General features: G+C 44.1%; 1 protein-coding gene across 2 annotated transcripts in view; it reads right to left on the bottom strand.

The window, feature by feature from the left end:
• The window catches only part of b3gat1a (beta-1,3-glucuronyltransferase 1 (glucuronosyltransferase P) a), a 52,935-nt gene that overhangs the window by 7,113 nt on the left and 20,426 nt on the right, over positions 1 to 25,396 (bottom strand). The window contains exons 2-6 of one of the 2 annotated variants that reach the window (XM_084674948.1): positions 17,808 to 18,044; positions 5,002 to 5,153; positions 4,238 to 4,380; positions 2,999 to 3,070; positions 2,390 to 2,898 (exon numbers count right to left, since the gene is read on the bottom strand). In XM_084674948.1, coding sequence (XP_084531074.1) covers positions 2,390 to 2,898; positions 2,999 to 3,070; positions 4,238 to 4,349 — 693 coding nt within the window. In that variant the 5' untranslated portion in view covers positions 4,350 to 4,380; positions 5,002 to 5,153; positions 17,808 to 18,044. The remainder of the gene's footprint in view (positions 1 to 2,389; positions 2,899 to 2,998; positions 3,071 to 4,237; positions 4,381 to 5,001; positions 5,154 to 17,807; positions 18,045 to 25,396) is intronic. The other variant, XM_084674950.1, reaches the window with a different exon arrangement.

Raw genomic sequence — 25,396 nt, 5'->3', positions numbered from 1 at the left:
TACCAGTTGTCCATGTGTCTATAAACTATTTCCTACTCTATTTACCGGAAAGGGAGTGAGAGGGGTCGCTGAGAAAGAAGCTTGTATTTCTGAAGTCAGAGCACAACAAAGGCAGCTAGCAAACCCCAAACTCTAGAAGGAGAAGGCTGACGTCCACATTCATAATTCAATTTACGTGTCTAAATAAAAGTCCAAAATAGGATATTACTACCTTGACTTGGACCCACTTGGACCCACACTCGGTACACACAGCTGTGCCAAAGTCTGGCCCCCAAACTTGACTCCCAAATTCTGAAATCCTAACCTGACTGTCTCCCTTTTCACATTTGACATCAAAATGAAAGTCTTGTACTGTGCAATAGCTTCTTCTAGTAACTGTGTGAGCCTGAATGCGTTTCCTTGTCCCCTAGGAATGATGATTTTGACATTACACTCACTCATGTGTGAGGAATGGAGAGATTAAAAGATACCAGGCCAGCCTCAATGAATCATTTTCCTTCATATTTTAAAGAATGCCGTTATCCTGAACTCACCAATTACAGTATTAGTCTGATGGTGTCTGCCCGAGATCTATTTTTCAGATGGTTACTAACAGAGTGTATCGCAGAGCTTGGTCCTCCCTTCTTTAACAAATGCGATACAGTGTTTGGCTTTTTACCAGACATGTTTCAGATCATAAAGATGAGTTTAATATAATTTACAGAGACGGGAAGCAGTATCAACATAAATCGCCATCACATTAACATCAGTGATTTATGTAGTCAACTAAGCTAGTGCTATCTCTCTATGAATACATGTTTTTCTTGACATTTGTAACTCGAGGGAGTTTGACTTATTGGGTCCCTAATGCGAATGAGAGAATCAAGAAGACGGGTTGAAAATAGGTAGATGCTGCTACTGCCAAATCATTTTGCGGTTTTGAAAAGGCACATGAACATTTTTGATGGAAGCTTAATAATGAATGCAACCCCTTTACAAGGATGTAGTTTAACTGTGGGAGATGCATATTTTATGAGCAATTCTAATTTCCACAATCTACAGCGGACCCTGACCATGTTTCCACGACACACTGTGTTTCCCCATGGTTTGGTTAGGTCTGGGTTGCCTCCATAGGAACATTACTGTGCTGGAACTATGGACGACCATCACCTCGTCGCAATTTCACGCATAATCATTGAAAGGCGGCCGGTAATGTTGTATTTCATCTAGGCTTTGTGTGTTTAACCTTCGTAAAGCAATTGCTACTGAGGATGTGACAATGAATGGCAGATAGGCCATAGGCAGATAGGCTTTTCAAGGTGAGCAAAGTGCAAAGCTTGCACAGCATATCAAGGTTAATGCACCGTTGAATCGGATTACAAAGCTACCTGAAGCAGAATGCTACAGGCTGCGCGGTATGCTAGCGTAGCCTTGTCTCCATAGTTGGAGACAAGGCTACGCTACCTGGAAGTAGGTCGATGAGTGTGGCTGATACTGCACGGTCAGCCGGAAAGTATTTGAAGTACCACAGCCCTGACTGACTCTGGGGGGTCTATCTATCCGTCAACTAAGAGACAGGTCAGCCCCACAGGGTGGTTACTCTGGGCCATAAACAGAGCCCGCTGGGGGAGGTGATGGAGGGCTCCTGGCAAAGTGCACTTTGCCTGATTCCCAGGGAAAGGTAATGACAGGCTCGTCAATACAGAGTGAAACCCATTTACCACAACCTCTCTCACCCTGACAAGACCTGAGGCTGTTGATAATCTGAAGCCCCTGCCTTCTACTGCGTCCATTTACAGAATTCTGTGTCCCACAAATATCTGCTGGTTAAAAGCATTAACATTTAGGCATTAATTACAAGTCCAGGCATCTCAACTTATAAAAAGCTTGTGTTATTATTATTATTATTATTGTTATACATATATTTAAGTTGGATCATCAGAGGGAAATACACTTCAACTATTGTTTATTTTAAGTCATATTGATAGACCAAACAGGTTTTGATTCGCTTTCTTTTGTGCTAACTAGTGGCAGCAGAGGATAGGGCTGGTTGAGGACACAGAAAGGTTGGACAACGAAAAAGCTTGAATTCTGCAGATGCGCTGAAGAAGCCCTTGAAGTCGCCATCTTGAGGGGCTGATTCGTTTGGATGTCCAAAGCCTTGACCTGCACACTGGATCATCTGCATTGCTCCCCCCCTCCTCTCTATTGTCTCGCCATGGTGCGTCATGTGAGGTGATGTGGCTTTGGCACTGCCAGGTGGGCACTACACTCTGGTAGGTCAACTCAATTAGTCACTGCCAGATGTTACCCAATGTGATGAAAATAGATTTGAGTTGTGTGATTCACCAGCTTTCACCGCTAACGTGAGGCCACGTGAGGCCACTGTGACCTTTGAACTTTCACTGACCTCCTCGAACAGCTCCAGGCTGTAGGTGTTATCGTCGTCTGCAAAGTACACGATACCAGCTTGGCTGCTGTTGGCGTTGAAGGTCTCCCGGAGCCAGCGCAATGCCAGGTTCCTCTGCATGGTTCCCCGGGGGATCCGCGGATCTCTGGTGTCCCCCCTCAGCTTATAGTTCCTGGGGGTCTCCACGTTGAGGTGGGTGTAGTTGAGCCCCGTGTCCCGGAGGAGCCGGGTGACCAGGGGCGTCCTCCTCTGCGAGTCCTCCACCAGGATCCAGTGCAGGTTGGGGACGTGGAGGAAGGTGTTGGCCAGCCGGGTGAGCTCCGCCTTCTGGACGGCCCGGCTGTAGGTGGGGGTGATGATGTGGATGGTGGGCAGCACGTCGGACCAGGGCGGGGGCCGCGTGTACACGTACTCAGTCCTCACCACCTCTACGATGTCCTTGTCCGAGGAGCAGTACTCCTTGGAGTCGGAGGCCTGTCCGCCCTCCTTCCTCCCCTCGGCTCTGTCATCTGCAGGGTGGGAGAGAGGAACACATGTAAGGCATTAGCGCGCCCCGGGGCTGCCCAGTGGATCCTTTCAAGTGACGCGGAACCAAGAGACCCCGTGTACCTGCGAGTCGGTGTCGATGGACTGCAAGCCTCTCTGGTATGATAAAGATCTCTTTTACTAGGTGGTGACAGGCTGCAAAAAGCAAAAGCAGGCAGCGTGAGAGGACAGTCACATCTACAAGACAGGCTCGGAGACCCCCCCCCCCCGAGGGGCTGACCCTGCTGTTTACCCACTGAGCCAGCTGCAAAACAACCAGGTGGACGAGAAAGGGAGTTTGTTCCAGTATAGATATGATGAGGTGATGCCCGTGGTCTTTCATGACAGATCAAATATAGTTAGCCGATCGTTAAGATTGTAAATTCCCTCAGTCATTGTGTCGCAGCTAATAGAGATCTTTATGGCTGCTCAGCTCGAGAGCCATTTGCTCCTCACACATAAAGGGGATATTTCTGTACGACACAGATGAACCCAGTCTTACAATGGCCAGATGTTCAGAGATGGCTGCCTGAGTCTCTGAAGAGCCAAAAACCACTTGCTTCTTTTAAGACAAAACAAAAATCGGTCCCGGAAATGGTTTGTGTGAACTTGCTTTCTTAGTCTGTCACCCTTCACCCTGATGTTGGGAGGTAAGGATGAAGAAGAAACTGTATTGATTTACTGTCCCCCTAATTTGGTTTTGTTCAGTGTGTAGCATGCCTGACATTTCACGCTGTGGTCTCTTGGGAGTAACATTGAGTCTGAAGATAATGACTAAAGCTTGTGTACAGTATGTGGATAAATACCTCACTCACGTTCACACACACGCTTGATGCACACACACACACACACACACTGCACACACACACACTGCACACATATACGGGCCGTTGAATTAAACGAGCCTGGTAACCACATAGGAGAAGAAGTTCATTTAGATGTTAACTAAAGGACTTCAGAAATTCATCTAATCTCCATTGGATTTGAGAAACCACTATAGCTCAATAGCAAATCTGAACAATACTGAAGAACGGAATAAGACTTATAAACACCCCTAAGTTGTGAACTGATTCTAATGAAACCTTTCTGACTGATAACTAGGTTCTAGTCATTTTTGCAATGGATCTTTCAGAAAGATAATAATGACTAGTTTATGAAATCATTACATGATGTGTAAAGATTACTCAAATGAATCCGTGATTACATTCAAGTGCTTCTAGGAGCGAATGATTTACGATGACCATGTGTTCAGACTTCAATATGTCATTAGGCTTAAAGCATGCTATGGAGGACATAAAACGATCACGATGAGTATTGGTTTACCCTTTCGGATGGCGAGCAGCGGCGCAATCGCGCTTTGGTGCCAGACGGTGATGAGCAGAGTCCAGGGTAACACTATCAACACGACGGCAAGAATGTCTCTTCTCTTCGGCATCTCCAGGATTAGTCTTATGCCTCGTCATTACCTACAGAAAAAAAAGCATCGGAGGAGGAATTTAAAGGAATTATTGAAGCAGTTTAATAATAGTGATAATTCAATTCAACATTTCTGTTAATATCTCGTTTCCATTCTGTGCGTGTCAATTCGCTGTGTAAACCGTCCATTTGCGTACCATGCTGTCAGGCCAGGACTTAATTTTCCTAGTGTGAATGCATCTGAATCCTCCATAAGACATAGACAGTAAAAGCCTTCCACTACTGATAAAGAATTGGGTCAAGAAGAGTTTTAAGCAGTTTTTTATGCTTCAGTGGCAAGTGCAGTTAGAGAATTATGCTGAGTTCAGTCACATTTAGCACCCATCATTTCATACCCATTTGTTAAAGAATTGAAACCGCATGGGTCTTCCAGTGATTAAAGGGATGAATGCATGTCTTTTGTCCTACGTGGAGATGATCTGGATTTGGTTTAAGGTACATAGAAAACAAACAAAAAATAAAGAATGCATTTTTATCTGCTGTCGTTCAGTAACAGCAAGCTTGTTTTACAGGATCCAGCTTGAGGCTATCTCTGGGACCCCATGGACACTGAACAGCGCTTGCTTGTATTGCGATAAACAACTTGATTGAAAGAGGCGATGAATCCTCACCCACGGTTATAACAGGATCATGGCACCATCGGGGACACACATCCGGGGGGGGGCACGCAGTGTAGGAGAGGCAGTGTGGTGGAGTCCTCAACGACATCTTAGCCAAACATGCTTCTTCTTCCTGTGGCAGACAGGAAACACCACCCCAGGACCTGCCGGCAAGTGACATGAGGCTTAGTCACTGTGTGACAGTATTAAATACTTGGTAATCATCACTCTATGAAGCTGTCTTACTGTATGTGTGTGTGTGTGTGACATATATAGGTCAAACCCTCTAAGAGCTGAGCTCAATCGAGGCAGTTTTATCTCAGCGAGCTAAGGTCAAGTGTCAGCTCAATAAGTAGTGAGTCAAGAGTCAATAGGAACCTACATAGTTTACAACCATTTTCTAGCTCCATACGCATTCACATGCTGGTTCTTTTCTTAATTAATCATAAACGTCTGACCTCAGAAAAAGAGGAAGAAGGAGGACATCTCATACAACAAGGAATTCTAATTAGGCCAAACCGCAGTCTGGGTTGGAAGCAGAATCCCTCATTTTCCGTATTCTGCAGCTGGAAGAACCTGGCTGCATTTGTGCTCACTGACTGAATGCTAATATGCTAATATGTAAATTACACATGGGATGCTTTGCCTCGTTGGCTCTGTTTTGTATTTCTGTCTGTGCCAGTGACATGTTGTTTTCATTTCTGCTTCAGACATCGAGAAGAGCACAGCTACAACCACATGGCTTGCCAAGTGTCTGGTGCTAGAGACCATCCAAATGAAACAATTAGCACGGTGCCTCATCCAGAGATATGGGAATGAAGGCTGATGTCAAACACGTAAACGCCAATCTGTGATGGGATGTCTGCAGACTGCAGCTTGAAGATTGGCCGACTACAGATGCAACTTTATTTTTAGACGCTTTTTGATGGGAGATCAAATGAGTTGTAAAGATATTACTATTTTTTTATTTTTTGCTCGCAGAGAGCAGCAGGGGCCGGTCTTGATGTTATGAGGCACAGCATAAATGCAAATTGCATCTGACCCGATAATTCGGAAGGGAGGGTACTGTATTTGTTTGATGTGCAAAATATTTCAAAAACATATCAAAAACAATGACCTGACGCATCCTTTTGTTGCTCACAAATTGAAGTGTGCATCTGAGCATTCAGATCAATCAAACGAAGGCAGATAGAGAGATACTCTACTTAGGGACTGTGACATACTTTGTGCTAAGCCTACTCTCAACTAGAGAAATGCAAAGGACGGCCCTATCCGATATTCCTAAACGGGTCTCGCGTAGGTCAACTGGCTGCTGTTGGATATTAACACAAGCTAAATTCAGAAAAAGAACAAATTCAGACAATGACCACATGGTTGAGAAGACAGATGAGTCCATATGCTACAATGCAAACAACGCATGCGTGATTTGAAGATGTCTTGCCAGCTCCAACGTGCATTGCAATGTGACAAATGAGTCTGTTCGTGTGACAAACACAACCAGAGCAAATGTAATCCTCCCCGAGCTCCCTCTTCCCAACAACAACACAAGGACAACAATGGATGATCATTACAGTCAGTGAAACAGCCTAATGTATTTCAAAAGCACATTTCTTGATTATCCACATCAAAAAATCCAGAAAGCTAATTAACCTTCCTGATCTCACATCTCATCGACTGGAGACCAGCAAAGGCTAAAATACTTGACCTCCACCTGATGGCTCACAGGTGATGTCTCACATCCTCCCCCACTACAAACAAAGGGATCGGGTCTGCCTAGCCCATGTGTGAGGCAGAAAGAATACAAAGTGCTGTTTGACCAGGAGACGGCCACAATCAATGACAGAGGAGGCTTGTCAGCGGTTCACATCAACAGCAGCTAACCAGCCGTGAAGGCAGCACCTGCTGCTGTTTAAATAGCATCGCATCAACAATGTATTGTCAATGGAGGTCTCACTGATGGTGAACTAACAGTGTACGCTGTGACCTTTTAGGGGGTCTCCACTGTTTGTAACAACAGGGAAGACTGCAATCAGGAGAAAGTTAAGCAAGCACCACTAAAAGTCAAGTAAAGACAGGATATTTCTGCGATTTTTTCATTGATTCAATGTTCAAAAATCATCCAGTTGAAAAACGCCCCTTCTGGGCAGTTTACCATGAACCAGTTTGGGGACTAAATGGATCAATTCACTTTGTCTTTTCAGCTTAATTGCAAATGTGAATATGTCCAATTTCCGCAAATAATTTGCGGTTCCGATTTTGCATGGACACGCTGAAATCATTGTGGAGTGAGTTCCGCTCGCTAGCCAATCAGTAGCCCCGTTGATTGCTCACACTTCCTCTGCCTGAATCCAAGTGACGAGCTGGTGTCTTCAAAGGCACAAGGACGGGGCAAGTTTCCAAGACTGTAATGGAGCTTGTCTCTGACTTTTCAGCTCCCTTGGCTCCCATCTCCTCATATTTCTCGGAGGCCAATAATAACCCCATCTTTTCCTACCGCTTTACTGTGGCATCTTGTTGATGCCCTCCCTAGTCAGAGAGGAGAAGATCCACAGAGGAAATATAATGTCAGAGTCTGTCCAATCAGTCACTTCTTTTCAGGAATTTATTGGTCTCGTACCAGCCTGGCTTGGCGGGGGCATGGAACCCTTTTCAGTGACGCCTGGGAAACTTTGGGAAAGAGGGGCCGGTGATAGGTCATTATTATCGATGTTCCTGTCACAGCCCGAAAAACAGCTCTGCCCCGAGGTGTCATTAAATGTGAAATCCGAATTTTCAAGGTATTGATTCAAATGCCCTTAATTGCTTTTGAAACGGCTGAGAGCGTGGCCTTTCTTTCCCCAACTGCTTTGCTTTTCATTGCTCTCTACATTGGCCTTGTGTTGAACTTACAAGGAGCAGTCAGAGCAAGCAGAGAATGTGATGTGCCATGCCCTATTAGGAATGTGAGAATGAAGCAGTCATTGTAAACAGTACGTTTTCCAATGCAAGTACAGACAGTATAATGTACAGGATGTTTCTCCCAAGCACATCTACATGTGACCTGGACTGTTTGTGTGTGCAAGTGTGTTTGTGTGTGCTTGAGAGTACCTCGTAATACTGCAAAATCAATAGTCTACTCCCTCCTCCCCTCCCCCCGTATTAGTTGTACAAACATGTCAGGCACATTTATTCCATTTCTCTGATTTTCCTTCTGTACAAGCTGAGAATCTGACAGCCAGTCACAGAACATCCAGCATACAGTACAGTAGAAACACATCAAATAAAAAGAACAATTATAATCCAAGAGCATCAACATGCTCTAACACAGTCATCATATCTATCATCACTGTCCAGGTGGACATTTAAGGAGTGTAAAAGATTTCCGGGGGAAACATGTCAATCAATTTGTGGGCTCACCTCTGGTTTCAAATGTAAGACACCTAACCATTAGGCAAAAGGCCATTATTCATTCAAAGATACTGTCGGAACACTCTACCTCCCTCACATCGCCTGCCATTTCTGGACAGTTGTTATCTACATTCCTGTTGTAGCACTGTCTCATAGGTAGACTGCACCAACGATATTGTTTGTGACGTTACACTTCTGTTTTTGTTGCACTGTACCACGTAATATTGCAGTGGAGATACTAATGCCTTGTAAAATACAGACTTTCCTTGACTATAACCACCAATACGAACATGTACGTTCAACATAAAGCTCTACAGAAATAGTGTAATCAAGCTGAGACCACCTTCAAGCTTCCTTACCAGGAACACTAATTCACCTGCCATATGCAATTTGTAATGTAGATGACTTCCCAATAACATGCAATGAAAAAGAATACATCTTTTACAAGTGTGCTTAATGAGCACAGCGCTAAACATGGCCTCAATTGTACTGGCAGACAGCCTATTTAGATTTATACTTTCCCCTTTGCTTAGCACAAGGCAGGCACAATGTCCACTTTAACTCTGCTTAATAACTTAATCAGTTCCCAAAGAACGGCCGGGGGTGCATTTTCTCCCCATTGATTTAGATGAGAATGGCTGTTTTATTTCTGGAAAAGTTCACGCAAACCATTTATGCCCTGGTGTCGCCCTTGATTGATGGTGAGGGTCCAGAGAAGAGTAGGGACAAGTCACACTCGATGAAAGATTTAGGGGCGCCAGTCACAGCAGGTTATTCTGTGCTGATAACCACACAGGCCAGCCTGTCTACCACTTTCCCTCTAATTTATGTACTGCAGAAGAGCCACCCCGGGCCAGTTCCCTAACCTCCAAGGCCAGGAAGGAGCACTTACTGCTGGGTCACCAAGCTCAGGGAGGTCCGCTGTACTTGTGGAGAGACTGGCACTGAGACCTCTTTTGTTTAAGGTTGCGGGGAGGTCACGCCACTTCACGCCCTGTGTGCCCCATCAGTGGAACTAATGAAGAATTGTAAGAAAGAAATGTCGAGCTGTGAAGATCAGAGAGTATAGTCATTCACAGTTCACTGAATAGACCTGACCCCAAGTGACATCTTTGTCTCTTGTCGTTGATGTCAAGACGGAAGAAAGCCATCATCAGGTCTAGCGTGGTCTTCTCAGAACATGCCATTGTGCACGTTCGATTTGTCCACCTGCACCTATTGACTTACCTATAAAGAAAACAACAATATGGCTTCAGAACTGTTATTTAATGCTGACTCCCATATTCCCGGAATAGCAGTATTGTATTTTTGAGATCTAATTTCCCAGTGTGAAGCTGAAGGCTACAGAATGTTGATGCATACTTGTTTCCCATTGGAAACACTGGATACAGCTTGTTTAGAAATGCTTTGCCACCTTACATTGAAAGAATGTAAGATGAATCTCATATCAATGTTTCATTGCCAGTCAGCATTGCCCAGTCTATGGTCCACGTTTGACATTTCACTAAACATATTGTGTCTTCTAAAAAATATTAGTCAGGGATGTTTTGGGTAACAAAACTAGCTTTGTGAAAGGTGTCTAGCACCAGCCCTCAACAGGGTGGGTTTAAGAGCAGAGTGTGCTGCCTAAGGCTTTCACAGCATTCAATGTAAAGTGCCTTAACAAAAGACCAATTCAATTTAAGTGAGGGTCAATGGTTAGAGACTAGAGCCTCCTAGATTCTTATCCAATTAAGTCTGGCTTCCTAACTAGCTCTCCCCATCCAGTCTAGTTCATCCACCACATCCTTCTCTAGCTAGCCCTACATTAGTTATATTCTTCCCTAATGAGGGGGAGATGATATATTCTTCATATAAAAGATTAGATTCACAGAAGTCAAAGTCCTCCCAATTATATGCCTGCATAGAGAGAAAAATATATAATTATGAATTTGATCATCACTAATTAAACCAGGGGGGATTCATGCAAGGATGAGATGGAGCAAGTGTTTTTGTTTGGGTAGGGGAAATAATTGGTTTAGGAATGATAAGAGGGAAAGAGTGGTCTGGGAACAGACCAAATATGGGGGTTGGTGTGGCTCAAGGCAAGATTTGCTAATAGCAAGTTACTCATAGTTTTTTGAGAAACAGTTCGAATATGTGCTGAGGAAGGGTTGTATTATTATTTAATCGTCTGAGCTTTCTGGCTGTTGTACAGGATTGGAATAATTATACAAATGCAGTTAGTTGAACAACAAGAGAAAAAGCCAGATGTTCCAATGTCCATGACTGACCTGTAAAATGTTAGTAGTGACGTTAGTAAGTTGACTAAATTACACAAACTGTACTGTTACTGTACCTCACTGCAGATTTCTTATTTACATAATGAATCTGACGGTCAGCATGGGTTATTTCCCTCTTTGCTGTCATTAGCTTTGAACCTGCCAGCAAAAAATCTACCCTCAAGAGTGAACTAATTGAAATTTCATTTACTGGCTTTGGTAATTAGTGGGCATACCAGTTTATTCCTATATGTAACCATTTTCTTATCAAAGTCCTTCTTTGTCATCTTTATTGCATTACGCATGATAACACAACATGTTTTCTCGTCATAAAAAGTATACAGTACAAAAAGAAGGTAATGTTTTTATACTGTAATCTTTAAAACGTATACGTAGCATTACATCACATAGCCTTTAACCCAGATGTGTGTGGTTATGTGCCTTAAATCAAATATTGACGTAATTTAAGTTTGTACACGCATCTCAGAGACCATGAAAAGCCCTCTCTCTTTCAGCAACCCAACAATAGGGGTACTCTGTTGTCTAGACCATGTTCTTCACATCCTTGAATACCATTTCACTAACCATTTTAGTGTCCACTTTTCTAAAGGTCAGAGAAATGTCCCTGTATCCCCAATTCCTATTACTGTAAGCACAGCTTTGTTCAACACAACATCGTATTTTGAGTTTTCTGACTGCTGCATCTTTTTAACATTCAAGGAGCATTGACATTTAAAACTTTGGTAAAATGCCAAGTAAGTGTCATGCTTAGCAAAACTGCTAATGAAGAAGACCTATTTGTTTTGCTGTTCAAAGGCTTCAGCTCAACATGACTCAGCCTAAATTCGATCTGTTTTCTGAGCCTTTGGCATTTATAAGTCTACCTCTGCTCACTGCTCTCTTTGCCCCCTAAACTCATCGACTGCTTGGCATATTTTGTCATCCCTTTTACCTCTGCTGTCCTTGTACATCACAAGTGCGTTCCGATACACAGAGTCATAGTCAAAAGTGCTCCGGGGTACAGAAAAATGACACGCAGCAAGTACTGTTGACACAGCAAGTCTGCGCCTGCTGATGCTACATTGCAGTTTGTCTCTGACTTTGTTGGACGATGACTTTGCTGAGAGCACCTCAGTGACTTTGACAGGACGCTTTGGCAAACAAGCCCAAGAACTATTCTCAGATATAGGATCCTGACATTTTTTGCGACACGTTTAAGACATTGTGAACAACATTATGGAGACTACAGTGGGCCAGCATATGTAAATAAGACAACACGGTTCAGAATCATTGGATATCAACGGCACAAAGGCGACACAATTATTACTTCTTCTGAGTCCGTCTAATCAATTAGCTAGCTGACTGGGGGCAGAGAGAAAACCAGGGTGTTTGGCTGCAGACAGACTACACCATTCTTCACCCACAAAGGAAAAAAAGCGTATGGGGGGGGCTGGGAGGGGGGGGGGGTAACAGTTGCTCTAATGAGCCCCCCAGGGGATGCCATATTACATGTGGAAATGGCCCCAATTATGTCATCCAGCCGTGAATTCCTGTGGAAGGAGGATGGAATGTTTCACGTTAGCGAAGTTTGGGGGGGGGGGGGTATGGCTGTGACCACAGCGACTACAGGCTTAATCAGGGGTCATCAGGGCTGCATTCAACCGTGCGATAGCAAACCTGTGATTCCTTCCTGCCTCTCCTAAGACCCCCTGATTGCTCCAATCAATGGCTTTTTTTCTCCTCTGCGATGAAAGTCACGTTATTGGAGTGATTTGCATTCTGACTTGTTTCGGATGTGTGCGCTTGAGAAAAAACTGTCGTGTGAAGCTGAAGATGATGCCTCATGATCATGCAGCACACCCATCCTTTCTGCCAGATGCTTACTGTACAAAATGCATATGTTTATATCTCTGTCTGGGTGCAGTGATTAGTAATTCTAACCTTACTCTGAGGCATTTTTCACTTGAAATGCTCAAGTGTAAATCCTAATTGTAATCTGTTCCTGTACAGTGACAAGTCATATTGGCAAGCTTGCATGACCGATTAGTGTAAAGTCTGCCTCATAAACTTGATGGACCTCAGGAAAAGTGACCCCAATCACCCCATCACCTTTGAGTTAACAGCGATTGTAATGGTTTCTAGCTGTGTCATTTGATTGAATGCAAACTGTAACACTGCAGCAGACAGCTTAGCATTCATCCAATTACCATAATTTAATAGTGGGGTACGTTCAAGGACGTTGTGTGCTCAGTGACAATGTTCACTGTTGTAAGTGTGCTAAGGCGGTGAAAACATTTAATCTAGCTCTCATTTCATGGCAAAATCATTTTGAAGATGGCACAGGCAAAGAAATGTCTTCCTTTCTTTCTTCTGCCATTATGTGTACAGTGTACCCAGCAAATAAGAGGGGTTTGTGGTGCCTCACAATTGATTGAAATTCCTGCTCTAATTCGCACGGCAGATACAGCTACAGATCGATGGCACGAGGCAGATGTTGGGAAATACATTTCTTGAGCTTGACAATGCTCTGCTGCGCTGCTCACAAAGTTAAGAAAGGAAACAACTCTGTGAAGTTTCAGCAGCTTTTCGCCTTTTGCTCTTGAGCTCTTATTATTTGTGGTAGTGTGTGTGTGTACTTGTGTGTGTGTCCTGGCTATTATATATGCTGTAAGAACCAGAAGTTTCCTCCAAAATAGTAAACTGAGGCAAAGAACTTGGGAGCTCTTGATCCTCATGTTCAAGTGCTGTTTCCGGGGGGTTTAGTGGGTTTAGGCTTATAGTTCGAATTTGTGTTGCTGTTAGGGATGGTAACAGGTTTAGAAAGTTTAGGGTTAAGTTTAGGTTTGTGGGTCAGATTAAGGTTAGGGTTAAGGATTTAGGGACTGAATTGTGAGTCCCTACATAGTACTACAAACGTGTGTGTAATTTTGTGAAACAATAGTTGCTTTCATTCCATTCCCTTAAAATTCTAAATACAAAACAAAGGTTCTTGGGTATATAATCAGTTCATTTGCCAAGGCCAAACATCTTGTTGTGTAGCCACTTCGATAAACATGTTTCACTATTACATTTCTATGGCAACAGGGACTACGTTGAAACCCACTTGTTCGGCCACCGCTCTGACTTGAGTGCTGTTTCGCCGTACACTCTGGAGGCAGTGTGGTCATGGCTAACATGACTGCATACTGAGTTTGTAAGACCATTAGAAGGACAGGAAAAATCAGTGACCGCCTTCAGAGGAGAGAGGCAAAAGGGGGGGTTGTTGCAGAGAACAAGCCAAGCTCACTTTCTAGAGACTTCTAGAAACAAGCCAAGCAACTAACAGCCACTTCCCCTGGCACATAAAGTTAAGGACACTAAATTCCAGAACAGTACACTTTGTCTTTCTCTTTGACAAAGTCTTCCTTTTGAAACTGACGAAGCGAATGCAAGAATCTTTAGTTAGATCCCGTCCTTGCTTGGTATGCACAACCCAGAAGCCTCACAATCACTTGGGGCATGAGAAGCGAACCCCTTGTTTTCTAATCCAAGAAAGCGTTCATGGTGGTGGCCATATGTTTAGCCAGAAAACAGAACAGCGAAATTGCTTTAGCGAATAGTGTTACTGCTGTATTGCCGCAGGGCACTAGGCTGGTGAAAAAGTTGGGCATCCATCTCTGGTTGTCCCCACGGAGATTGAGAAAATCTGGGAATATCTTTTATTTTTCTGTTTCAGATGTGCCAGTCTATGTCATATATACCCCTCACTGCTGGTTGGCCCAGGGTGCTCTGATGAGGGCAGTCCGGGTCCAAGAGGACCGTGCAGAGCCGTGTCTCGGCATAGGTGTGGTTATCTTATCAACCAGGACTTATGGGTGGGATGGTACACTGACTGTAGAGGGACAAGCTGGGGCTGCGCTTAAAAACATCTCCAGACAAGAAGGAACTTTGTTTGTCTTAAGGTCCAAGTGGATTTGCTTGGTTTCTAAAAGGAATGCTTGGAATTAGACATTGTCTGGATGTTTGGAGATCATGCTAACACTGAATGTAGTGATACCGTTCTGTTGAGAATTGAGTGAAAGTCACCCCTGCAAATACTATAACATGCATTTAGCACGTGCTGCATATGTGTCCTGTGTATTTAGTTGTCACAGTGTATATACATCCCAATGGCATTACTGTGTAGACTAGAAGTGCTTAGTGGGGTTCAGAAATAGGATTTTCCATTTGTTTACCAAACGTTTCAGATGATAACTGTGCAGTTGGCAACAATTGCATCATGGCAAAACTGAGTACTAATCTCACAGTATACAATGGAACTGAGTTTTCCTACGCTATCATACTGCCTAAGAATTTGTCTCTCAGTCAAAAAATCCATGTGTTTATTCTTAACTGTACTAAAGCCCTGTGAATTAAACCATGCTGTATGACACAAATAAACATTGCAGAAGGCTTCGAATTCCTAGTCTCGTTTTTGCACTGGAGGACAGAGGTAGCCAAAGAATGTATTCAAACTATTAAAAATGAATCACAGGTGAGGAGATGGTGGTGGGTTCACTGTGGATCACTGAGTTGAAACCTAGATGCTGTTTGTGATGGAGCTCCAGCACTTGTGGGCTTCAAGGTGTGGGGGAACAATACGTGAATTCTCACTCAATAATGTATGTTCAAATTTCTTGTTCTACAAAAACATCGATCTCTCGCATGTTTATCATCTAGGTCAAGGACAAACATATTTTTGTTTTTTCAGAAGCAGAATATGGGAAATACAGTTTAGGGTCACAGCAAGAGAGCACCATATAACGTGACCTAATTCAAGGCGTAAGCAGGTTTCACTATGACAGACGTGATTTGACAAAAGCAATGACACACAAGTGTTTGTTCTCTTTTCCAACCAAAGATTGGCCTCTCTGTTGGTTTGACCCCATATGTTTAGATCAAAGACACAAGATCCAGCAAAAACATGCTCTGAATCTGTCTGGCAGCTGTAGTATGTGTGGTGTTAATTAATAGGAGTTGCTGGCAATGGGGATGTAGTATGCTCTCTGTCATTCTCCCTTCACCTTCTCTCTCTCTCCTCTCTCTTTGTCTCTTTTATGATCTATCTCTGTCTGTCTCTCCAGCGCTCAATGGGGGCGGATGTGTCTCTGTGGCCCTCCGTGGAGCTGGAAAGGACATCCTCTCAGTTTAATTCAGCTCAACCCCGGTCTCCTGGTGCTCGGAGACACAGCGTGTGTGACAGGCCTTTCAGAGGGAGGAGAGAGAGAGAGAGAGAGAGAGAGAGAGAGAGAGAGAGAGAGAGAGAGAGAGAGAGAGAGAGAGAGAGAGAGAGAAAGAGGTACAGAGACAGAGACAGAGAGAGAGAGAGAGAGAGAGAGAGAGAGAGAGACTCATCACCATCTGTATGCCAAGAGTCTTTCAAAGTGTCATTGGCCTGGATTGGCCCGATTGAAAGAGTTAATCTGGACCTGGCAGCAGTTGTGACAGCCTATACAGTCATGATGAAAGGCTGTGTTTCTCTATGCTGATTAGAACGTCTAATTGAACTTACTGTCTTTTAAGGTTTTAAGGTTTTTTATGTATTATATGATACCACGTAGCATATGTTCTAACATCCCAATGGAGAGAACCGACAATGTTACATTTCTATTCTTACAATACATTTACTCTGAAGTGCGTTGTAATCCAGGAAATTAAACAAGGAAAACATTGCCTAATGTGCTTTCCGTAACACTCCATGAAGTTTTTTTACTACAGGTTAACATACTGTGCCAGCAGGAACAACACAGAACGTTCATTCTCCCCATATTCCTATTTAAAAAGCTCCCATGCTACAACAGTGGTGTTATCCTAGGGCACAGCGGTAAAAATGTTTTATGTAAGTGTGCTGACCAGCCTTATTTCACTACTGTTTGTTTGCATCAGGCTAAAAAAAAGCGGAGGCTGAGGAATGGATAACTCTGGCCCAAGGCTCTTGAGAAGAGAAGCCCAATATTTCCCTTGGTACCCAGGAGACGACAGCACCCACAGGCGTTCTCTCACTGCCGGCCGGCCTGCTCTCTGCTCTCTCCATCCCTCCCTGCTCCCATCATCTGACGATGATTCCTCCTGCTTCTCGCGAGTCCACGAGATCTGCTTTTCGGAGGACACTTTCCTCCTTTCCCCTCCAGACCTTCGTCTCCTCCCCTTCCCCAGCCAGTGTCCTCGACTCTCAGGTATCTGCCGCTAATAATACCAGGGCCAGAGGGGGATCACAGATGGTTGAAATAAGTGGATCTGTCAGATAATTTCGCCCCCTGTCCTCCCCCTAATCCTCCCCTCCCCTCCTGCGAAAATGGAGCGCCGCATTGAGAGGGAAAGTGGGGGTGGAGGTAACCCCGGTTGAACCGCAATCCACCCCCACATCACATCCCCTGATATACCACAGACATGACTGTGTCATCACATTTTAAATTTAGCTTTGTCGATGCTAAATAAATAATGGCGGCAAAGGGTCTGTTCATCTGCGGGTAGATGAGCTTGTCAGGATCGGTCTTCTGTTTGGCTACCCATCATGCAGTTTATGGGAAGGATGTGAAGGCTCACTCTGCTACTGTATTGTCAGACCATTGGCTCTCAACTCATACAGTACACTTTATACAATTGCTCTCTCAGAGCACTCAGTCTTGGGTGAAATAGCTTTGTTCTACCTACACAATGCTTCGTTCTGTCACCACTCAACAGGAAAATGTGTTAATGATACTTGTAACTAAATGATAGCTTTGCTGATTTGAGAACTCACAGTAACACTTTTCTATGTTGACTAAGGTATGATATAACACAACTTTCTTTAGCTGTTTAGGTAACATGTTCTAATTGTGTTTCTATATCCACTGGAGAATATTAATGTATGTGCAGTTAAAAATAAAGTTGAGTTTAAGCAAAGGCACGTTTAGTTAGTGCACTTTTGGCTGAGAATCACACTTCTTTAACCTGGGTCACTGAATAAAATCCACAGTGCGTTACATCCTCTCACATACTTACCCTGTCCAATAAAATCCTAACAAATTTAATAAACTCATCAGGTTCTTTAGGATGGACATCCAACATTCAACATATTCCGACACAACCAGATGTCAATTTAAGAACAACAAATCAGAGTCTGCTGCAGAAATGCTGATGCACACCAAGATTCACTAAAAGGATACTCACCAGTAGGGCTTTGGCTGTCTACAACAAGCAAGAATCTCTCCCCTTGTTTTACAGGTGTGGTCAGGATCTGTCGGAATCCCAGGCTTAGTCCTCAAACATCCTTTCAGAGGAAATACTTGGAGTGTAGCAACATGGGCCGTGGTTGGTCACCGAGCCGACCAGAACTTTGGCAGAGAAAAGCATTCGGAGACACCCAGGCCGTGTGCAGTGGAGTGGTCAGTTCCTCTGGATGGGATCCTAAAGATACAAGAGGGAAGAGAGTCATGAGTTCGGATGGCCTGTGTCACACCATAACAATGGGTGGCATTGATGGAAAGGGTGGGCTGGCAGTGTCTTTGTGGGTAGTGTGACATAGCTGCAGCTGGGCGGATGTTTTTTCTCAAAGGCACAGCAACACTGATGATGTAAAGAATGACACAATTTAACGAGCAGGAAGTGCACAGCTTTTTAGATGCCATGCATAGGTGTGGCTAAAAGGCTGCACCCATGTAGTTTACTGCTTAAGCATTTTGATCGCATTTGAAAGGGAATAAGAAGCAACCGCTAACTTTCTTTAAGAAAACATTTATGAATGAATACATCACAGAGGGGTAATGCCAAAATTTGTTTCGAAAAATGGTTTTGTTTACTTTTCTTTCTGAGTGACAATGACTGAGCACAGAAAGTGGACAAGGCTAAAAAGACGAGGCCATCTCAACCCTAAAGAAAAGTGATGTCAGTCAGACAATCATTAATTGAAAGCACTTCCTGTAGAGTTCAGCTAGGAGTGACATTTGAGAGATGTCCATCTGGAGAAAAATAAGACCAACACGCCAGATGTATTTGCCGATATGACACTTTTTTTTCCTTGTGCGTCTTCCCTCTTTCATTATTGATGAGTTTTCCTCTGTCTTTGGCATGAGCTACAGTATCAGCTGTATTTGCCTGGAGGCAGTCACTGTTGCAAAAGAAGGCTGGCCGATGCCATGCTTGAAAAATGAGCTGGGTTGAATACATTAGCAGCATATTGACAAGGCGAGAAATAGAGGCTGTGCAATGTCATGGGGTTGTTGTGAGCCAAATCTAAATCCAATAGGGTAATCATACGAGGAAAAATGGGTACTAATTATTTCAATACCCTGGTTAATAATAGTATTTTTGTCTAGCTTGAGGCCTTCCATGATGGTTGAGTTAATTATCTGTCCATGCAGTTACACATGCAACTCTCAAATAATGAAACCATTGTATGTGCACTGCTGACAACAGGCTAATTTGATTTATGTCAATATAGCTGTAAACTAGGAGGGCCTATCACATTTCTAGCTAACTTCTAGGACCTACTGTAGCAGTTGCATCAAACTGTGGTGGGGCTTGCAGACATGAGGTAGACTATCTGTGGTTGACCACTCAAATCTCTCCCCCAGTCACTCCTAGCTGACAGTGACGGATGGGAGACCCAACAGGAACCATGAAACTGGGGGTTTAGGGGCAGGTGGTATTAGTGGATTGGTATCGATTGACACCACACCAGCCCACCAGTACAGGAATGAATCAACGCCCCATCAGCTCCCCTCAACTCCATCTGTCCCAGGTACAACCCAGCTCCTCCTGTCGACGACGAAGCCCGTAAATCCTCCAACATAAGTGCACACCTCATCTGACCCCTTTGACCTTTCCGTTTATGAGCGTAATTCCAAACACTCAGGATGTGAGTAGTCTCATGACGGAAGATGACCTGTGGTGAGCAGTCAGTGTCGTGAGAAGAGAAACGTCGAAAACGACAGTGTCGCAGCAGACAGTACACCTCCATACACTTTAAAGGATCATTGTATGGCTCTGGGAAAGGAATATACCAATTATTTTCTTTTGACAAAATCAGTCATTCTGAACTATTTTTAAGACTTCTGCATTTTTGGGGGTGAAACGGAGGCATGCAGAGCTGAGTTGCCTGGCTTTTGGGGGGGTGGGGGGGGTGGGGGGCACTCCAGTCGAATCCAGTGACTTTGTGATCAGGCTGATGAGAAGCTGTCTAAGGAAGGGGACCAAATAGGCGGCACAGCCTCGCTCTCTGGCCCTGAGCATGACGGAACACCGCACAGAACTCTGGGAGAGGCACACTGTGTGATCCTGCACAGGGGGCTGCTTTAAACAGCCACTGCTCACACAATCACCATGGAAACTACTTTTTGGCCTTTGATGGGCATGGTCTTTGGAAGGTGCCCAGGGGATTTTCTCTCACTCTGTCTTCACAGAGTGCACACAAATAATACCAGACCTGTCAAGTTCACGTTGCTTGTCTGCGTTCTGTGTGGAATAGTAATGCTGGCTTTGTAAATTGAACAGTGTCATCCACCTTTACCCAATTCCAAAATTGCCACCAGTTTGCCTTCGATCAGATCTTACGCGGCGAATGGAAAATTCCATAAAAAAAACATGTTGTTCTGTTGAATATTTGATGCGGAGGAAAGCGATGCCTGAGATAATGATAGGGACAGTTGGCCTTTTTTTTTCGTCCCGAAGACATCTGTCATTTAAGCTAAAATTGGCGGGTTTGTAATGAAAGAGAATTCATCGCACCTTTTGAGTCCAGCCCTATTATTAATTCAGACGCTCCCGTGCTGAGTAAATGCTGCTTTATTCTTTCATAAGTGGTCGATATTAATAATGCACAAGGTGGCTAAGTTCAGCGTCCGTCTTTGGAAAGTTCTCTCGCTGAAAAAACCCCTTCGAAGCTGGATGGGAGAAGATCCCCCCCCCTCCACCCGTTATAAAAGAAAGGTGAAAGGTGGATGCGTGGCAGCATGAGAGCCGTGCGGATGGAGGGATCTGCCCATCAGCGGTAATTGGAGGTACAGCAAGCTGGGGGCTCCTCGGGCGGTGGGAGGGGGGCTTCATCGATCCCAGGCACGGTGCGAGGAGGAAAGAGGCGCGTCCTGACAGCTTGCTGCGCGGGCCGCCTTGAAGGACAGGGTGTCCTTTCACACGTCTGATCATCAGAGGTGAGGGTCTCCCCTCTCTCAGCCTGAGCACAGAGCCGTCCAATTATACCCTCATTAACCATTTACAGTCATCTAGACGGAAACAGGTTGAAGCGCCTGCATCAAACGACACAGAGATGCAAGGCTGGTTTTTCTCACAGTATGTATGGGCATGATGAGTTCCACGGTGATTCATTTAGACATGTTATTTAATCAATTGCAGATACTCTTTGCAATTCGGTGGTTTTCATAAATCCCCTATCACTTTGAATTCATAATTAGTTTGCCCAATGACCTCCCATACATTGTCTAACATTCTACTTTGTGAATTGTTTGATATTTAACCATAAGGGTATGGCTATTTCATCCAAATATTTCTTAATCACTTCACCATTTAGTGTTAAGACTGTTGCTGGTCTGCCGCCTTTTTCTCATCGCCTTCCAAGAGGAAGGCCATCTTCTTGCTCTTCTTTTATGGCATACCAAAATCAAAACAAATCTGTCGTGAGCTTTGCCTACTAGACCAACGGTTGCCATGGTGATGTGTTAACTCTCTCTGCCTGAGTCTGGAATTATAGATGCTTGGTGCAAGCACACCACAACGACTATTTACCTTTGACTGATTGTCTTTGTCGGAACTGGCCCCATCATGCTACCTCAGATTGTTTTCTAACAGGGGGTAATGACTGTATTTCTCATGCACAGCTGTGGTGACAGTGTTAAAAATGCAAAAAGACAATGCTCCTAAACTCCAAGGACATTTGCACCCCATAAAAGCCTGTTTGGTTTTGGTGATGGCTTGAGATTGCTTACAGGCAAAGAGGCACTCACCTCATGCACTACAGAGAATTGAAAATGATTGAGTGCAGGCACATTTAAAGAACAAGATCACCCTGAACATGCTTAGAATGAGGCAGGATATTCAATGAATACTGAATCAGTGCATGGCGTAGGTTAGAACAGGATACTGAAAACGGATGTACAAATGTTCAACATTCCTACCTAAAAGAAGCAAGTGTCTTGGCCATTTGGTAAATATGACCCTTCTTTATCTGTTTATGTGGATGGGCGATAACGCTGCTGATATGGAAAAGTGCTATTTATAGTATTTAGCGTTGACCGTGCCAAAATCACAGCATAAATCCTGGATTAAACGGAAAGTTATTAATGCACCATGACTGTGGGCAGTGCTGGGTATGAGCAGGGACACCAGGAAGGCTCCCTCCAGGAGGTGAGCCAGGAGCAGGGCCAAGGCTCTCCCTCCAACACCACCTCCTCCTCTCCTCCCAATGCTTCTCCTCCAGGGGGAGGGCTCAGGCTCTGCCAGAGATAAAGGACAGGAGAAGGTTGTGGCATTGCAGCTATCCCCCCTACCCAGACAGCACTGGTGCAGGCACACACACACACACACACACTTTCTCTCTTTCACACACTATCTCTCAGAAAAATGTGTGTCTCTCTTGCTTTCTCTCTCACCAACCACACATACTAGTAACTTCCCTTCCATGTCTGTAAAACGATATGCTGAGCCTTGTAAAGAAACCCAACCCAGCAGAACCGAGTGTTACAGGAATAACACAGTCCAAAGGTGCCGGGTAATGTAGACGGTATTGCAGATGCTCCCAAGGGTATAAATAGATAATGATCGCTGGAGATACTGTAAGTAGAACACTGTGCACCCATTACGGTATTTCTAAAAGTGCATTTTGACTAAAGCACGCTATTAACTGTATTTGAATATACAAAGCAAAAAACATGTTTTATTGTCATGTTTCTCCCCTATGGTAGAATATCCCATAATCCTTCACCGATGCAAGGTCAGGCTCGATCCTAGAAAACCGAAGATGTTGGATGTTTTGAGTGCCATTATAGTAATTGCTCTCTCAATCCCAAGTTGCAGTAAAATACCTCTATTACTGAAAGCTCTTTGCTGCCGGCTCCCTGGCTTGAGAGAAGGGGGGGGGGTCATATTGCTTCTGTGGTGACTGCTCCGAGCTCAACCTTTCAGTCCAGACCTTTCATCTTCTACAGCTGTCACTCAACCTCACTGGGTCATTTTCTGCTCCGGCAAGGGCTCAATTAATCCAGGACCAAATGGGAGAGAGGGTTCATTTTCACCCTTGGTGAGTAGGTGACTGCTGTTCTGTTTACTTGGCTGTCTTCCCTCTCCTGTTTGGCCCAAGGCGCTATGCAACCGGAATAGCAAGAGCGGAGGGCTGCAATCTTTCTCTGTCACTGGGACACTTTAAGAAGCTCTGGAGGTGATGACATGGTGGGGGCTTGGCAAAAATCCCCCCTGCCTGCCTTGAATCTTTATGAGCTGCTGTTATGGCCCCCATCATGGTCCATTAGAGCAAGAGGGAAGTGGCAATGGTGAGAGTAAGAGCACACCTTGAAATACAGTTTGTATCACTTTACCTAATTGTTTGTATTGCTCTATTGTATTCAATTATTCTTTGACACCCAACTTTTCAAGAAGTGCATATACTGTTAGGTGGCTGACAGTATTTAGTTTACAGTCATAAAACATTACTTTATCATACTTTATATCAAATTCATTTTCAACCAACAAAGGAATTGTGAATCAATGTTTTTACAAAGGTTACATTATTTTACTCAATATTTTTCCATGCAATGGGGCTGGCAAAATAATAAGTACTATGACAGAATGCTTAATGAAGTACAAAGTAAATGGTCCCCTAATGATGACTGGAATATGCTTAAATCCATTTGCGGAAATCCCAGGGTTTCCCAATCCTGGGCAAAATACGATTTGTCCCCCCCAATATACATTACAACATAGGTAACGTGTTACAGCCCTATTTTGCCCCCACCCCCTCATCAATTGCTCTTGAGAAAATGGCATGTAATTGTCCCCCCCCCCTACATGTCTAGTGTATGATGGCAGGAAGCACACATCCACATCAATGTAATTTGTAATCATGGATCATATTACATGTTTCATTCCTCAGCTGTAAATTATCCACGTCTGGGGCTCAGGACTCAGTCAACCAAACAATGAGAAAATCCCTTTTACTGTAAGCTATCTAAAAATTGAATTAAATGTCAGACGAAATTAATGCATACAACTACCCGAGGTAAACCGACTGGACGCCCTAAAAGGTAATATACCATATGTCACAGAGTGCAATCACACAGCTAGCGCACGGCCATGGTCTGCATAATTATAGGGGCTTGGGGAAATCGAGGGGCTGCGTTACCCATAAAACAGGGGGCTTAAGTGATCTCCGCGAGATGAAAGACATTAAAAAGAACACGGTGCGTCCTTGTTGGATCAGTGCTTCAGCATGCCGTGTACAACCTGCCAACGCTTGGATAAAGACGTGGCTAACGGTTGCTTCTCGGTTTTCGGCTGACAAGCAGCACTGCCTGCAAGCACGTAACAGCTACGATACTGACACCAGCTTTAGACAAAGAACAAGACCTTTATGTAGAGGTGACTGACGCAGCGAAATATCGGGTCGTAGCTGCATGGTGGTTGCATTCTGCATTAAACGTATTTTAAAGTCATAAAATATAGAGGTCCATTTTCACCGTGAAATGGGCCCAGTATCTTGCTTGTCCTCGGATCAGGACAAGAGAGTGTGTGAGGAGTGTGTTGGTGGACGGCACCACTCATCCCTGACAAGTCTAATCAGGCCCAAGACAAATGACACGGCATTCCCTCTTGTCTGCCATCTGCGATTCTGACAGAGAGCTTTCTATGAATAGTATATTCAGAGCTCTTTTGAAGAGAAGTAGCTCTTCCTGTTGTCAAGGGGATTGAACCTCCATGTCTTCGTTGTCATCGTCCCGTCCCCCCGTCCCCGAATCGTTGTGCTGAAACAGTACAGGTAAGATGGGTGGTGACAAAATATTTAATATTGAAGTGAGATAGCAAGGAAGGACTAATAACAAAAGCGCTGACTGGCAATATTCTGTTTCATTTACACAGAAAAGAGGGGAAAAAATGATTGGGCTTGATGGATTAGAGTACAGTATGAAATATGTATCCGATGGCTGTATACGTAGACAGATATTGAAAAGACTTGGATGATAACTTTTTTACAAAAAGTTCAACTTTTTGTTGCCTTTCCAACAATTCTATCCTCTTTCAAGCATCCTGTCAGTCTCTGTTTATCTCTTAAAGCCTCACTACAGCAGCCTTCTTTATCGTTACCAATCCTGTTCAAACTTCAGGGCTCTTTCACAGGTTCACATGGATGTATTGTCAGGGCCCAGCCAGGGTGGACACCCTGTCTGACAGCGACCAAGCCCAGCAGAGGAGCTCTCTCTTAGGCTTCAAACGAGCATCCTTGTGCCAGTACCCTGAGGGCCTGGGGAAATGAGTTAGTGTTGGTGTCTTTGTTCCTCTCTCTCCTCAATGCAGCACAGCTCAGATATATATTTGGGGGTTTAGTTGTTCATAGGAAGAGTGTTCTTTTCGAACAAGGCAAGCAGATACTGTTTCTCTGTGTTTGAGAAGCACCTTACATTGCAAACATGTTGTGAGAGAACCTCCCTAATGAAGGGAAAATGTGACTGGGTAGCAGATCACATTAGAAACAGTGACTAATTGCTGCATGTTGCAGGAATAGCTGTCAACAGAATGATCCGATTTTCTGAAACTGA

This window comes from Hypomesus nipponensis, chromosome 15, assembly GCF_054491055.1.
Source record: "Hypomesus nipponensis isolate SF chromosome 15, ASM5449105v1, whole genome shotgun sequence".
NCBI classification, from domain to species: domain Eukaryota; kingdom Metazoa; phylum Chordata; class Actinopteri; order Osmeriformes; family Osmeridae; genus Hypomesus; species Hypomesus nipponensis.
Note: the sequence above shows the minus strand (reverse complement) of the source record. Positions and strands in the feature narration are given on the sequence as shown.